The sequence below is a fragment of the Aphis gossypii genome, chromosome X, assembly GCF_020184175.1.
Source record: "Aphis gossypii isolate Hap1 chromosome X, ASM2018417v2, whole genome shotgun sequence".
NCBI lineage: Eukaryota > Metazoa > Arthropoda > Insecta > Hemiptera > Aphididae > Aphis > Aphis gossypii.
In genome coordinates, this window is record NC_065533.1 from 29,041,362 (window position 1) to 29,058,303 (window position 16,942).

The following is a 16,942-nucleotide window of genomic DNA, read 5'->3' on the forward strand; positions in this document are numbered from 1 at the left end:
GAATTATCGTCGACGCATTATCAGTACATCGCTTGTTATTTAATCCGCTATGGCGTGTATCAGTCGTCGTGACTCGTGAATCGTGTCGACTACTTTCTTGTAGTTGTTGTGGTAGCCAGCTCGCGACATCGCACTCTGACGGCAGTGGGACATGACGCGCCGCCCATACGACACTTGTGTCACCGGCAAAACCGTGGTACAGGCGTCGGATCGGTCATATGGCTTTCTGAATCGTTTGCACCGAGTTACCGAGATAACGGTCAACGAGAACGGATCCACCGCCGCCGCAATTTTTTTCCCCTGCGTTAGTACCGAGGTGTGATTGTCATAAAGGCGTAAGCGAAGTAGTTTGCTTTTTTTCACCGTTGAAACTTTGGTACAGGTCTTCAACGGCTCCCAAGCCAGTTAAGCGTATCGGACTGAATTTCCAACTGGAGCAACAGTGTCGTTGTACCAAGCTTTTTTTGTATGGTAATGACATAACCTGCCCGTACGAGTTGAAATTACGGTCGATAACTCAACGACACATTTTTGTTTGACACCATCTGAAGTGGCCGTCATGCCCAAGTCGCTGAGACTCGAGAGATGTCTGCCATCTACATCATCCGCGTCTGGCGTTCTGTTGCCCGACCACTATGTCGAAAACGACCCAATCATACAGACAATTCTTGAGGCCAAGGCATCGGAATGCAAATTGTCCAGGCACGAGAAACTTGTGAAGCTATCCAGTAAATCCTCCTGTCAGGTACATACCTTATCCAATGTCAACTCAAGTCTATTGAGATTTCTCGATTTTTTTATATCTAAAGTCGTTGTATTCATTTTAGTTACTTTCCTAAACTTAAAAGTGAATAACACAATTTTTTAGTCATCTTTTCTCTAGTTAGAAAACAAATCAATTAATACATTTTTTTTTGCACATTTATATTTATTTCAGCCTTATTATTATTTCTAATAATAATTAGAAAAAATTTAAATTGTGATTATATAATATTGTACTATGTCAGTGAGTTATTGTTTTTCAAGCAGTCGGTAATTGTATATTTAATTTAACTTTAATTTTAGGTTTCAACTTGCCAATGTAATGGATGGCGAGGTAGGCGAGATAATCGTTTAATGTCTTCAACTTGCACTAAATCTGGCTGTAGTCATCCTCTATGTAAGTATAAACATAAAATCATATTTTTTTAAAAAAAAAAATACTTTAGTTAAGTTTATTTAGTGTAATTACTGTAATTTTAAATTTAATCACTAAAAACATTTAGGCAATAAAGAATGACAATATTAGTTAAATTTAGTGTAATCATAATATTCTTGACTTTGAAGGGGAATAATTTCTTAAGAGAACATAATACCCGCTTGTGTTGTCTCTGTTTTATATACACATAGCATAGTTTTTAAAACTGTTTTGCACGGGACAACTTTACTTCCTTGATATTTTAATCAAAACAACCAAAATTATAAATCCCTTTTGGAAGAACTTTACCTGTGTCGTAGCGTTTTAATTTTTTTGATTTTTTTCTGAATGACCAATATTAGTTAGATAAAATTATATAACACTACTGAATTACTATTCTAAGTAATTTTACTTTTGTATATTAATAATAATGATAAAATAATATTTTTTATTAAACTTCATACAATATATTGTGTACTTATACCTAATATAGTTATAATTTATGATTGATTAATTATAGTGGGTAGTCAATGCCCCATTTGTGTCAGTATAAAATTATAAATCATGGATAATAATATACCTATTAATTTCTTAACATTCTAATAAAATAAAATAAATAATTATTTTGAATTTTCGTAAATGCGATCAAATCTGAACCTTTTAAAAATGAAAACAGAAAAATAGCTGAAAATTTCACTTGATCTTCAAATTAATTAAACTGTTACTTAAATATTAATTTAATGTTTTATTAGATAGGTCAGCGGTTCTTAACCTGTGGTCCGCGGCAGCCTTAAAACATAACATGCGTTAATATGTGACAAAATATAATTATAAATGTGTATGTTTTCATATGTCTACTTATATATTTTGTAATATAAAATAATTATTATAATTTTGGTTATGAAAATATAAGATGTAAAAAAAGAGATATTCTAATAAAATTGGTAAGGGGGACTACAATATCTAAAAAAATTTCATCTGGGGTCCGTGATCTACAAAAGGTTAAGAACCACCGAGATAGGTAATATATTATTATTATAAAATTATAAATATGCTACTTTTTGTTTATGTATTAAATTATAATTATAAACATTAATTTATTTATACCTATTATTTATTATGTTTTAGCTTCTCATGTATCGCATTTAGAAAATGCCAAGGATGAACAGCTAAACACCTTACTAGGATTAGTATTTGATCTTGATAATTTATCAGTCACCGTAAATAAAGATTTAAAAAAACCAAGTATTGAGAGAAATTATGTGCAAGAAGATACTTATGGTGCAGTTTATCATGCAAGTAACATTATTATAATTTTATTATAACCTTTAACTTCTAAGAATTAATTTTAGTTTTTTATGTTTTAGGAATTAAGGAATTTTGTATATCCCGGATCTTGTATAACACTCGAAAAATTATTTGGTACTCCACCATTTGAAAATCCAAATATAGTTAAAGCTTTAATGAACTTTAATATGTATAAGTTTGGTCATGACAGTTCTGTACGTTTAACATACAATTTATTGTTCTTCAAGCATTATATATGTGTTCATTTTAAAATAAATATTTATTAATTAAATAAAAAAAATTATTATAAAATATATATGTTTCAGCAACTTAAAATTGCTTTAAAAATTAGTAAATTTTTAACAAAACATTTTGATCTTTGGAAATGGATTTCTCCTAAAGAATTACCACATTGTAAAACATTTCAACATAGGAAAAACTATGAATTCTATTATCAAAGGTACTTCAATAAGTTTCAATATTTTTTATGTTACAAACTATACATGTGAATATTTCTGTTAATATATTGGTTTTATGTTTTAGATACTTAGTGTTTTGTCTACTTCCCAAGTATTTGCATTCAATTGCACCAAGCTTTAAAATGAGTCTAATATTTGGTCAAGATATTCTTAAATACACTCTAAAAGCATTTAGAATGCATTTAACAGACTGGTGTCATGCATCTGCTCCAAAATGGTCAAATCATAGAAAACACTTTTGCATGAGCTATTTACCTAAGTAAATAGTTAATTTAACAAACAAAACTTATTTTACTACACCTAATTTTCAATACATAACTTTATTTTTTTTTCAATTTTAGATATATGAATCTATTAGAAGAAGAAGTGTATGCTGTTCATTCGCCTATATGGGATTTACATTTTAAAGATTCTGATTTAAAAAAAATTATTCTAACTGGTAAAAAAATTACTTTTTTTATGATTATATATTTAATGATGTATCAATTATTGATTTAATTGATTATCTTGATACTTTAGATTCTCTGGACTCTGGGCTAGATGAAACTAAGGAAGCAGATCATAAAGATCGTAGAAAAAAAGATAAACACCCAAATGAGTATGTATGATGTTTAACATGGGTGGCCAACAAATCAATCTCAACTTCCCTTAGGGGAGTTATTTTCTCTTTTTTTTTTTTAGTCTATTCTAACAACCTAAAATAATAAAATAACTCAGAGGTCTATTAAAAGTTCATGAAAGTTGGCCGCCCTTGATGTATAAGATAGTTAAAAATTACAAACAAATAATTATTTAAAAGTATTTACAAATTAACCTATTTTTTTGCTATAAATTTATAACTTTTTTAAAGAAAATTATTTTTTGTCACTAAACCTAACTTGTTTTGTTTCACTTACTCTGTCTTCATATTTAAAATTTTAAATATAATGGAATCATTACTAATTTTAATATTAAATTAATGTTAATAATTTTTTAGAGATATGTCAATGAAACCAAATGAAAAACATAGTATTGAAGATGTTTTATCAGAAGACAAAATTATAGACATTCTAAAAAATGTTCAAAGTGGTCCTATTACCTACTCTAAGGTAAAATTAATTTTAGATATTCATATACATAACTATTACAATAAATTATTTTCCCCTTCCATTAGTCTACTATTAAGAGCTATTAATTATTAACTAAATTCAATATACTATAAGAGTGGGTACTTTATTTGATCCATCATTTATCATAAATCTAATTCTAAACATAGTTCATTCAATATCTGTTTTAAATTATTAGATATTTTTAAAAGTTAAAACAATTTGCCTCCACCGTCTTTATACATCCACTAATTTAAGTTATTGTTTAATAATTGTATCATTACAATAAATTTCTTAAGTATTATTTAAATTTTTAATAATGAAGCTAACCTAAAAATAATTTAGGAGTTTGGATTAGAAACTGGACCTCGAGGACATCAAGCTCGAACAGAAGAAGAACATGGAATTATACGCTTTGTGGTTATTGGTAATTCATTAGACTCAAGAGTTGAAAAAAGTACTATGTTGTGGCTTATGCAGCTAAGAAATTTATTTCGAACTCAATTGCCTAGAATGCCTGTTAGATACATTACTCGATTGGTATTTGATACGTGAGTATTTATTTTTACTAAAATTGCAATGGTAATACAATAATTATTAGTATTATTCATATGTAGTTCAATAATCAGTTGTTTACCATAGTCAATTTTATTCTCAAAATACATTACTCATGAGTAGTTTAGGCCATCAAAATGACAATAACAATGTAATAATATGACGTGTTAAAATAAATATTATTTACTTATTTTAATTTTAATTGTTAAATAATATGTTAAATGCTTTTAAAAGAAAAAAATGATTCGACCCATTAATTCAAAGGTAACCAAGTACATTTAACTGATACATATAAAATTCTGAAATATATGAAATAATTATTTATAGTTAAAATGTTAAGTTCAGATGTAATAATTACATTATTTTTATATTTTTAAATTAGGAAACACAAGACATTAGCTTTATTGAAAGATGGCGTTCCAATTGGTGGCATATGTTTTTGTCCATTTGTCTCTCAAGGTTTCACAGAAATAGTGTTCTGTGCAGTTAAAGTTGATCAACAAGAAAATGGATATGGAACACAACTAATGAATCATTTAAAAGATTATCATATTCAACATAACATCCTTAATTTTCTTACTTATGCAGATAAACTTGCAATTGGTATGGTTTGAGATAAATATTATTAAATTATCATAACTTATTCAAACTATTTTTATAGAATATTTTAAGAAGCAAGGGTTTAGTCAAGATGTAAGAATTTCAAAAAAAATACATCAAGAATATATTAAACATTATCAAGGTGCAATATTGATGCACTGTGAACTAAACCCAAAAATTATTTATACTCAATTAACATCAGTTATACGTATACAAAAAGAAGTATGTGATGTCATAAAGTTTTTGCATTAATAACTAATAAGCAAACATTTTTTTAGATAGTAAAGAGTCTGGTGGAAGAAAAACACATGAAAATAGAAAGACATTACCCGGGACTAACTTGTTTCTTAGACGGAGTACGTATGGTCACAATTGAATCAATACCTGGTGTCATGGATACTGGTTGGACGCCATCAACACGGGCTACTAGAAATAGTCGTGTCACAGAAGAAACAACTGATATTGATGTCTTAGCTAAACACCTAAAAAAAGTATTACAATTTGTAAGTATAAAAAGAATTAATAATAATTAAAAGATATCAACACAGTTATTTGTTTTCTCTCAAACTTATGCTCAATATAGACAAATCTATTCACCTAAAATTGTTGTACGATTATTGAATTATCTTGGTGTAAAATTGCTTATTATTGAAATTGTAAAAATAATATTTTTAAGGATTTGACAAATTCACTTAATATGTTTTATTATATTATTTTGAAACAGTATTTAGATACATTGATATCAACTCCCCTCAAAAATATTGTTTTTATAATTTTTATACTTTTTTTTTTTTAAGTCTTGTATGTATGTGTTTTCTCTAGGTTGTGTGTTGGTCATACTCTGAAATATTCTTATTAATCTAAGTTTATGTAAACATATTTTATAAATATTTCTTACTTTTTATATCAACAATATTTTTATTTAATTCACATAATAGACCATAGTTTACAAAAAGTTTCAATTTTTTTAGGTAAAAAACAATGCATTGTCTGAACCATTTTTGAATCCAGTTGATAAAAAAGTTCCTGGTTATTATGAGCTTATAAAGTATCCTATGGGTAAGTGTTTTTTTTTTACAAAAAATATTTATTTTTTTCTGATAATTGTTAAAAGTTATTAATTTATTTAACACTGACTCATTGTATTAGTATTAAGTAATTTTATAAATTATTACATAAGTGAGAAGAGTTTGCATTTTAGAATATACAAAATTTACTATTTTATAGACAGATTAAGAGTATTTTTAAAAATTATTTTCAGAATATCCTAAACTCAAAATGATTTTACATTCAAAATAAATACTTATGTCAATATAATGATGCAAATATAATATACATAATTGATCGTTTTAATTATTGAAATAATATGTCACTATTATTTTCTCACTCCACGAGAGAAACATATTTTATTTTCATCCATGAATTAAAATTTATATTTGATTCGCAGATTTGAGTACAATTGGTAAACGATTGGCTTCAGGCTACTATGTAACTCGAAAATTGTTTATTGCTGATATGAGACGAATGTTTAGCAATTGCAAAACATTTAACCCAGAAGATTCATATTGGGCAAATTGTGCAGTTGAATTGGAAAGACTTTTCCAGATTAAAATGAAAGAAATGGGACTCTGGGATTACTAAATTTAGTTATAATTATGTACTTTTGTATTTTGTAAAGCAAATATGCGTTATTGTAAAACCATTTTTGTAGATTATTTATAAAAATAAATTATACATAAAGGTTAATTTTATTTTGATATTCGGGTATAACATGTTAATTTATAATTTTTATTATTAGACAATAAAATAAATTTACATTGTATTTGTTTTATTGTATTGCATAAATATAATAGTTTTATAATTATAACAATTATTTTATATCATTTAAACAATTTTTATAGGAATTAGTCAACACATTTTATACCACTATTTTGAGAAGGAATATCTATAGAAATAATATAATGATAATGTTATACTTAAATTATAATTTTCTACCACATTTGCAATTCTATAAATTAATTTAACTAATGTATTAATTACCGAAAAAATTATTTTTAAGTGTGAGACATTGTGACATTATTTTGTACGTCTGATTTCTAACAACCAATGTCTATCCTTAAAACTTATCATAATATTTGCAAATATTAGGCTCATTTAAATTTTGTAGGACCATCGGTGTACTTTAGTTAGTAAATATTAAATAAGCCAAATTGTTAATTTGGTATATTGCACAAAAGACAATAACTTTATATTTGCTTATCTTTTAAGTTTAGTTTTCAATGATCAAATATAACACATCAACCACTTCTATGTTTTTTTTATTCAATTTTCATTTAAGAAGTAAATAAAAGATGTTTTCTGTTAGATTTAATTTTTTGTAATTTATTTTAATATTTTAAAATCATATAAAATGTAATAACAATAGTTTTGTTACAATAGTAGTACCAATGTACCATCAAAACTTTAGTTCAAATATATTGTAAATCAATAAATACACATAAAAAAATTATTATTGTTTTTATGGTTGTACAACAATGAACTTGTTGAAACACAAACCTTTAAGTAAAGTTTTACCTGTGTGCCCATTTGTGTATTTAATACTTTATTATTAATTAAATTACTTACTTTATATGTAGTACTTAGTCATACAAGACACCAAGGCCGTATTCAACCCAACCACTACATCCTATAAATGAAATTTTCGATTCAAAAAACCAATAACTGAATAAATTTCAATCTCAATGATCATTGGTTATTACATTGAAAATTAAACATAAAATAATTATACATTGCTGTCAGCAAACGTTCAACAAACTCCCCAAACATAAAAAAAAATATATTATATGTGCAAAATATTTTTTACCCAGGGGCTGAATGGCCCACCGGACAGCCGGAAAATTTGCTGGTGGCCTGGATTGCTTATACAAAATGTGGCCCATTGGCCATATATATATTTACATATTATACAGTATTATTGAATATAATTTTATATATAACTTTTTTTTAATAATGTTTGGTCATTATATTTTGATTTATTTGTACCTATGCAATTTTGAATTATATTATAGTCTGTATAGTTTTTCGATTTTAAATTTTCTGAAATTTAATGGAACTAGATAGTGATATTATAATTAATGAACTGGGTACTAAAAGTAATCTTTAAATAAATTATTATTATTTGTTAAACATATATGTAATTGCTTCTTAATAAGTATAAATTTTGTTTTATATTAAATAAGAAGACATGCTAATAGCCTTAACTTATTAAAGTATTTGTTATTTTTTTTAAAGCTTTAACCTAACCTAATCGCTTAATTTGTAGATGATTCACAACTAAAAATCATATAAAACTAATAACTTTTATTTAAAAAATTCCAAAAGATTGGTGGCAAAAACATAATTCACTAAAAAAAATAAAATATGTCCATCGTAAATTAATATATTAGTATACACCATAAGGACCTTTAATATTATAATACGTAAATTATAGTGAAACTGAAAACAATATAAGAAGGTTATGTGATGAGTAATCGCTGATCAGTGTTTTATGTACATTCATTGGACATAAACAATTATGTAAACGTATTCCAAAAAGTGTAAAATGTACGTAGGGTTAATATTAAAAAATGGCCTGAAAATATAGGTTTGCCCGTTTAGAATTTCGGAGCCAATCAGGTAAATACAAATACAGGTTACAGTATACTTAATTGACCGCCCCAGTAAAATTTCTCACTAGTAGTATTATAGTACTTTCAATTTTCATGTACCATCAATCGAGGTGACTTGAAACGATTTTGACATACTTCTAGGTATTCCGAGCTTAAAAATAATCGCAATGGGCTACAAAAAATGCATAAATGTGTGCATATGTCTCATGAATAGGATAAGACCTTTCATTAAGCTTTTTTGACCAAAATTGGACTTAAAAAAAAAGTCGTGTTACAAGTCACCTCAATTTTTGGGTGACTTGTAACACTGATGAAAATTTAATGTGAAATTCAATTCAATCACATTAGGGTTGACTTGTAACAAAATATTTTTTTTTAATTAACACAAATACATGTAAATTAAATATTTAAAAAAAAAACAGGTTGGTTTAACCTTTTTTTAAGTGTATACAAGCTTAATCTTAAAATAATAAAACAATATCAATAAGGAACATGACAAAAACAAAATAAAAAAAACTTTAAATAGAAAAACATAACTTAAAAACAATAGGTATTATTGGAATTTGAAATTGCCTCTTCTTTGGATTTTTAATTATTTGCTATATTAATATAATGTTTTTTTGGTGTTACTAGTCACCAAGTAATATATATAGACTTGGTTTCCTAAATATGTGTCATTATATAATACTATAAATATTTCTTACATATATTTTACAACATTTTTATAAATTACATCATTATGATTAATGCTATATTTACTGTTTTCCAGTATGTACATAATATAATAATAATAAGTGAACTCAAACTAATAATAATATTCTAGTTTAGATAGTAACAAAAAAAAGCTTGGTAATTCCAGAACAATCATAATGGCAGCAAGAAAAAAAAATCGAGCATCACACATCAACAAGTACACAATCCAAAGAACAAGGAAAATTAACACAGTGGAATACAATTGAGGTGATAAACAGAATATAATTTAATTCTTTTCATACATAACCTTTAAGATTAGCCCTACCCATTTTCTAATATAACTATATAGTATATACATAATAATCTTAGGCGTGTCTACGAGTTCCGGCTAGACTCCTGGTCGTAAATCCATCGGTTACCCCAAGAAATGTTGATCGACTTCGACAATATCAGTAAGTATTGTAATATATTTTATAATGTTATTGAAATATTGTTACTGTGATATCACGCCAATTGCTGTTTAGTTCTTAGGGGTCGATCGACCGATTTCATGTACCAGGAGCGGCTAGTCGGAGGCGATCAGTGCCACTGCGATTTTCATGCGGCGAGCGGCAGCGCCGCCAAACACCGGACTGTTCGGATACCGAAGATGACATATTCGGCCGCATAGGTTCCTAGTAAATTTTGAGTCTCATTTCAGAACGACAACTTACGCGATGACACAACTGACACAGCAACAGTAATATCTACAACAAATAGTTTTAAGTCTAAGGCTGAGATTTTAACGTCCTAAAAATCTCAAAAAAATACAGTAAAAAATGTATGAAATTTATTATGGTTTATAAGCAAATTAAAATTGAAGTAGGTATGTTTACACACATAATAAAATTTAAAAAGATAACTTTTTTTTAAATTGCGCATTGCCAGTATATTCAATAATTTATATTATCAAATTATAAACATAATCGTCATTCTTACACACTTTAAGAATTAAAAATCGGTTTTTGATTTTTTATAAATTAAAAATTATAATTTTTTTCATTGAGTTTTATTATATTTTTTCTAAATTTAACAATGAATCTATTGGGTATAATGTCATTTGTTAGAAATGAAATCTTATGTCGTAAATTAGCAAATATTTAATAAAATAGTCATATTTACAAACATGTAAATAATTAAAAATTTATAAATTATTTTTTATTTTTTTATAAATTAAATATTATCACTTAAATCAATGAGACAAATTATATTTTTTCTAAACTTTAAAATGAATCTAACGGTTATACTTTCATGTGTTAGAAATGAAATCTTATGTCGTAAATTAGCAAATATTTAATAAAATAGTCATATTTACACACATGTAAATAATTAAAAATTTATAAATTAGTTTTTATTTTTTTATAAATTAAACATAATCATTTTATTCAATGAGTTATATCATATTTTTTCTAAATTTTACAATGAATCTATTGGGTATAATTTCATTTGTTAGAAATGAAATCTTATGCCTTAAATTAGCAAATATTTAATAAAATAGTCATATTTACACCTTCACAAAAACCAAAAATGAGATTTAATTTTTTTATAAATTAATTATTATCATTTAATTCAATGAGTTATATTATATTTTTTCTAAATTTAAAAATGAATCTAACAGTTATACTTTCATTTGTTAGCAATGAAATCTTATGCCTTAAATAAGCAAATATTTAATAAAATTGTCATATTTACAAACATGTAAATAATTAAAAATTTATAAATTATTTTTTATTTTTTATAAATTAAACATAATCATTTTATTCAATGAGTTATATCATATTTTTTCTAAATTTTACAATGAATCAATTGGGTATACTTTCAATTGTTAGAAATGAAATCTTATGTATTTAATTAGCAAATTGTTAACAAAATAGTCATATTAACACACATATTAAAAACTAAGAATGTTGAAAGCATACCGTTTTCAAGGGGTTGGATATAGGCAATATTGAATAATTCTTGTGATTAGCTGGATGGGTTGGTTCATAGTGTCTGTGTGGTGTTCGAACAAATATTATCAATTAAAAACTAAAAATTAGTTTTTATTCGTTTATAAATTAAATATTATCATTTAATTCAATGAGTTATATTATAATTTTTCTAAATTTTAAAATGAATCTAATGGTTATACTTTCATGTGTTAGAAATGAAATCTTATGCCTTAAATTAGCAAATATTTAATAAAATAGTCATATTTACACACATGTGAATAATTAAAAATTTATAAATTAGTTTATATTTTTTATAAATTAAACATTATCATTTTATTCAATGAGTTATATCATATTTTTTCTAAATTTTACAATAAATCTATTGGGTATAATGTCATTTGTTAGAAATGAAATCTAATGTCGTAAATTAGCAAATTTTTAATAAAATAGTCATATTTACACACATGTGAATAATTAAAAATTTATAAATTAGTTTTTATTTTTTATAAATTAAATATCATCATTTTAGTCAATGATTTATATCATATTTTTTCTTAATTTTAAAATGAATTTAATGGGTATAAATTCATGTGTTAAAAATATATTTTTATGCCTTAAATTAGCAAATATTTAATAAAATAGTCATATTTACAAACATGTAAATAATTAAAAATTTATAAATTATTTTTTATTTTTTTATAAATTAAATATTATCACTTAAATCAATGAGACAAATTATATTTTTTTTAAACTTTAAAATGAATCTAACGGTTATAATTTCATGTGTTATAAATGAAATCTTATGCCTTAAATTAGTAAATATTTAATCAAATAGTCATATTTACACACATGTAAATAATTAAAAATTTATAAATTAGTTTTTATTTTTTATAAATTAAACATTATCATTTTATTTAATGAGTTATATCATATTTTTTCCAAATTTTACAATGAATCAATTGGGTATACTTTCAATTGTTAGAAATGAAATCTTATGTATTTAATTAGCAAATTGTTAACAAAATAGTCATATTAACACACATATTAAGAAATAAGAATGTTGAAAGCATACCGTTTTCAAGGGGTTGGATATAGGCAATATTGAATAATTCTTGTGATTAGCTGGATGGGTGGGTTCATAGTGTCTGTGTGGTGTTCGAACACATATTATCAATTAAAAACTAAAAATTAGTTTTTATTCGTTTATAAATTAAATATTATCATTTAATTCAATGAGTTATATTATAATTTTTCTAAATTTTACAATGAATCTAACGGTTATAATTTCATGTGTTATAAATGAAATCTTATGCCTTAAATTAGTAAATATTTAATAAAATAGTCATATTTACACACATGTAAATAATTAAAAATTTATAAATTAGTTTTTATTTTTTATAAATTAAACATTATCATTTTATTTAATGAGTTATATCATATTTTTTCTAAATTTTACAATGAATCTTTTGGGTATAATTTCATTTGTTAGAAATGAAATCTTATGTTTTAAATTAGCAAATATTTAATAAAATAGTCATATTTACACACATGTGAATAATTAAAAATTTATAAATTAGTTTATATTTTTTATAAATTAAACATTATCATTTTATTCAATGAGTTATATCATATTTTTTCTAAATTTTACAATAAATCTATTGGGTATAATGTCATATGTTAGAAATGAAATCTTATGTCGTAAATTAGCAAATATTTAATAAAATAGTCATATTTACACACATGTAAATAATTAAAAATTTATAAATTAGTTTTTATTTTTTTATAAATTAAATATTATCATTTAAATCAATGAGATAAATTATATTTTTTCTAAATTTTAAAATGAATCTAACGGTTATACTTTCATTTGTTAGAAATGAAGTCTTATGTCTTTAATTTGCAAATTATTAACAAAATTGTCATAATAACACACATATTAAGAACTAAGAATGTAGAAAGCATACCTTTTTCAAGGGGTTGGATATAGGCAATATTGAATAAATCTAGTCAATAGCTGGATGAGTGGGTGCATAGTGTCTGTGTGTTCCTAGAACACTTATAAATAATTAAAAACTAAAAATTAGTTTTTATTTTTTTATAAATTAAATATTTTTATTTTATTCAATGAGTTTTATTATATTTTTTCTATATTTTTAAATTCATACAATGTGTATAATTGTATGTGTTAGAAATGAAATCTTATGCCTTAAATTAGCAAATATTTAATAAAATAGTCATATTTACACCCTTACAAAAACCAAAAATAAAATAAGATTTAATTTTTTATAAATTAAATATTATCATTTTATTCAATGAGTTATATTATATTTTTTCTAAATTTTAAAATGAATCTAACGGTTATACTTTCATTTGTTAGAAATGAAGTCTTATGTCTTTAATTTGCAAATTATTAACAAAATAGTCATATTAACACACATATTAAGAACTAAGAATGTAGAAAGCATATCATTTTCAAGGGGTTGGATATAGGCAATATTGAATATATTTGGTGAGTAGCTGTGTGAGTGTGTGCATAGTGTCTGATGAACAATGTCTGTGTGTTCCTCAAACACATATTAATAATTAAAAATTAAAAAGTAGCTTTTATTTTTTTATAAATTAATTATTATCATTTTATTTAATGAGTTATTTCATATTTTTTCTTAATTTTAAAATGAATTTAATGGGTATAAATTCATGTGTTAAAAATATATTTTTATGCCTTAAATTAGCAAATATTTAATAAAATAGTCATATTTACAAACATGTAAATAATTAAAAATTTATAAATTAGTTTTTATTTTTTATAAATTAAACATTATCATTTTATTTAATGAGTTATATCATATTTTTTCCAAATTTTACAATGAATCAATTGGGTATACTTTCAATTGTTAGAAATGAAATCTTATGCATTTAATTAGCAAATTGTTAACAAAATAGTCATAATTACACACATATTAAGAACTAAGAATGTTGAAAGCATACCGTTTTCAAGGGGTTGGATATAGGCAATATTGAATAATTCTTGTGATTAGCTGGATGGGTGGGTTCATAGTGTCTGTGTGGTGTTCGAACACATATTATCAATTAAAAACCAAAAATGAGATTTAATTTTTTTATAAATTAATTATTATCATTTAATTCAATGAGTTATATTATATTTTTTCTAAATTTAAAAATGAATCTAACAGTTATACTTTCATTTGTTAGCAATGAAATCTTATGCCTTAAATAAGCAAATATTTAATAAAATTGTCATATTTACAAACATGTAAATAATTAAAAATTTATAAATTATTTTTTATTTTTTATAAATTAAATATTATCATTTTAGTCAATGATTTATATCATATTTTTTCTAAATTTTACAATGAATCAATTGGGTATACTTTCAATTGTTAGAAATGAAATCTTATGTATTTAATTAGCAAATTGTTAACAAAATAGTCATATTAACACACATATTAAGAACTAAGAATGTTGAAAGCATACCGTTTTCAAGGGGTTGGATATAGGCAATATTGAATAATTCTTGTGATTAGCTGGATGGGTTGGTTCATAGTGTCTGTGTGGTGTTCGAACACATATTATCAATTAAAAACTAAAAATTAGTTTTTATTTGTTTATAAATTAAATATTATCATTTAATTCAATGAGTTATATTATATTTTTTCTAAATTTAAAAATGAATCTAATGGTTATACTTTCATTTGTTAGCAATGAAATCTTATGCCTTAAATTAGTAAATATTTAATAAAATAGTCATATTTACAAACATGTAAATAATTAAAAATTTATAAATTAGTTTTTATTTTTTATAAATTAAACATTATCATTTTATTTAATGAGTTATATCATATTTTTTCTAAATTTTACAATAAATCTATTGGGTATAATGTCATATGTTAGAAATGAAATCTTATGTCGTAAATTAGCAAATATTTAATAAAATAGTCATATTTACACACATGTAAATAATTAAAAATTTATAAATTAGTTTTTATTTTTTTATAAATTAAACATAATCATTTTATTCAATGAGTTATATCATATTTTTTCTAAATTTTACAATGAATCTATTGGGTATAATTTCATTTGTTAGAAATTAAATCTTATGCCTTAAATTAGCAAATATTTAATAAAATAGTCATATTAACGCCCTTAAAAAAACCAAAAGTAAGATTTAATTTTTTTATAAATTAAATATTATCATTTTATTCAATGTTTTTTATCATATTTTTTCTAAATTTGACAATGAATCTATTGGGTATACTTTCAATTGTTAGAAATAAAATCTTGTGTCTTAAATTAGCAAATAATTAATAAAATAGTCATATTTACACACATATTAAGAACTAAGAATGTAGAAAGCATACCTTTTTCAAGGGGTTGGATATAGGCAATATTCAATATTTTAGTGATTAGCTGGATGAGAGGTGCATAGTGTCTGTGTGGTCCTCGAACACATGTAAATAATTAAAAATTATTAAATTATTTTTATTTTTTATAAATTAAATATTATCATTTAAATCAATGAGATAAATTATATTTTTTCTAAATTTTAAAATGAATCTAACGTTATACTTTCATTTGTTAGAAATGAAGTCTTATGTCTTTAATTTGCAATTTATTAACAAAATTGTCATAATAACACAATATTAAGAACTAAGAATGTAGAAAGCATACCTTTTTCAGGGGTTGGATATAGGCAATATTGAATAAATCTTGTCAATAGCTGGATGAGTGGGTGCATAGTGTCTGTGTGTTCCTAGAACACTTATAAATAATTAAAAACTAAAAATTAGTTTTTATTTTTTTATAAATTAAATTATTTTTTATTTTATCAATGAGTTATATTATATTTTTTCTATATTTTAAATTCATACAATGTGTATAATTGTATGTGTTAGAAATGAAATCTTATCCTTAAATTAGCAAATATTTAATAAAATAGTCATATTTAACCCTTACAAAAACCAAAAATAAAATAGATTAATTTTTTATAAATTAAATATGATCATTTTTTCAATGAGTTATATATATTTTTTTCTAAATTTTAAAATGAATCTAACGGTTATACTTTCATTTGTTAGAAACAGTGGCGCACGCAGGGGAGGGGTTAAGGGGTTAGAACCCCCCCCAAAATTTTCTCCGAGGTCTAGGTTAAAATTTACAATTTTTACAAGTTTCTAATACCGAGTAATACCTATTATCATTGATATAGAATAGTCTATACTATTATCAATGCGGTAGATATAGATAATAATATTAAGTCATTATCATTTATCTCCATTAAAAATATTATGGTCTTTGAATTTATTAAAATGATAAAATGAAGTTCTAATCCTTATTGGTAGGTATATAATATGATTATTACCACTGATACATAACCATTGTTCTGTGATAAACTGTGGTTTTATAACAA

General features: G+C 24.0%; 1 protein-coding gene across 1 annotated transcript; it reads left to right on the top strand.

The window, feature by feature from the left end:
- The first annotated feature begins 292 nt into the window (after positions 1-292).
- LOC114133064 (histone acetyltransferase KAT2B) lies at positions 293-7,547 on the top strand. The gene is made up of 16 exons (XM_027998685.2): positions 293-471; positions 552-745; positions 1,066-1,159; positions 2,306-2,472; positions 2,545-2,679; positions 2,791-2,924; positions 3,008-3,202; positions 3,285-3,382; positions 3,463-3,541; positions 3,920-4,031; positions 4,374-4,579; positions 4,966-5,186; positions 5,245-5,405; positions 5,462-5,686; positions 6,155-6,242; positions 6,631-7,547. The coding sequence occupies exons 2-16, from the start codon at positions 560-562 to the stop codon at positions 6,822-6,824; spliced, it is 2,295 nt and encodes a 764-aa protein (XP_027854486.1). The 5' UTR covers positions 293-471; positions 552-559; the 3' UTR covers positions 6,825-7,547.
- Positions 7,548-16,942: the final 9,395 nt, after the last annotated feature.

Excerpts from the sequence above, each read along its gene's own strand:
- LOC114133064 (XM_027998685.2), top strand. The coding sequence starts at position 560 with ATGCCCAAGTCGCTGAGACTCGAGAGATGTCTGCCATCTACATCATCC. Across the intron at positions 3,542-3,919 it reads AAAGATAAACACCCAAATGA|AGATATGTCAATGAAACCAA; the intron begins GTATGTATGATG and ends ATAATTTTTTAG. Across the intron at positions 5,406-5,461 it reads TTATACGTATACAAAAAGAA|ATAGTAAAGAGTCTGGTGGA; the intron begins GTATGTGATGTC and ends ACATTTTTTTAG.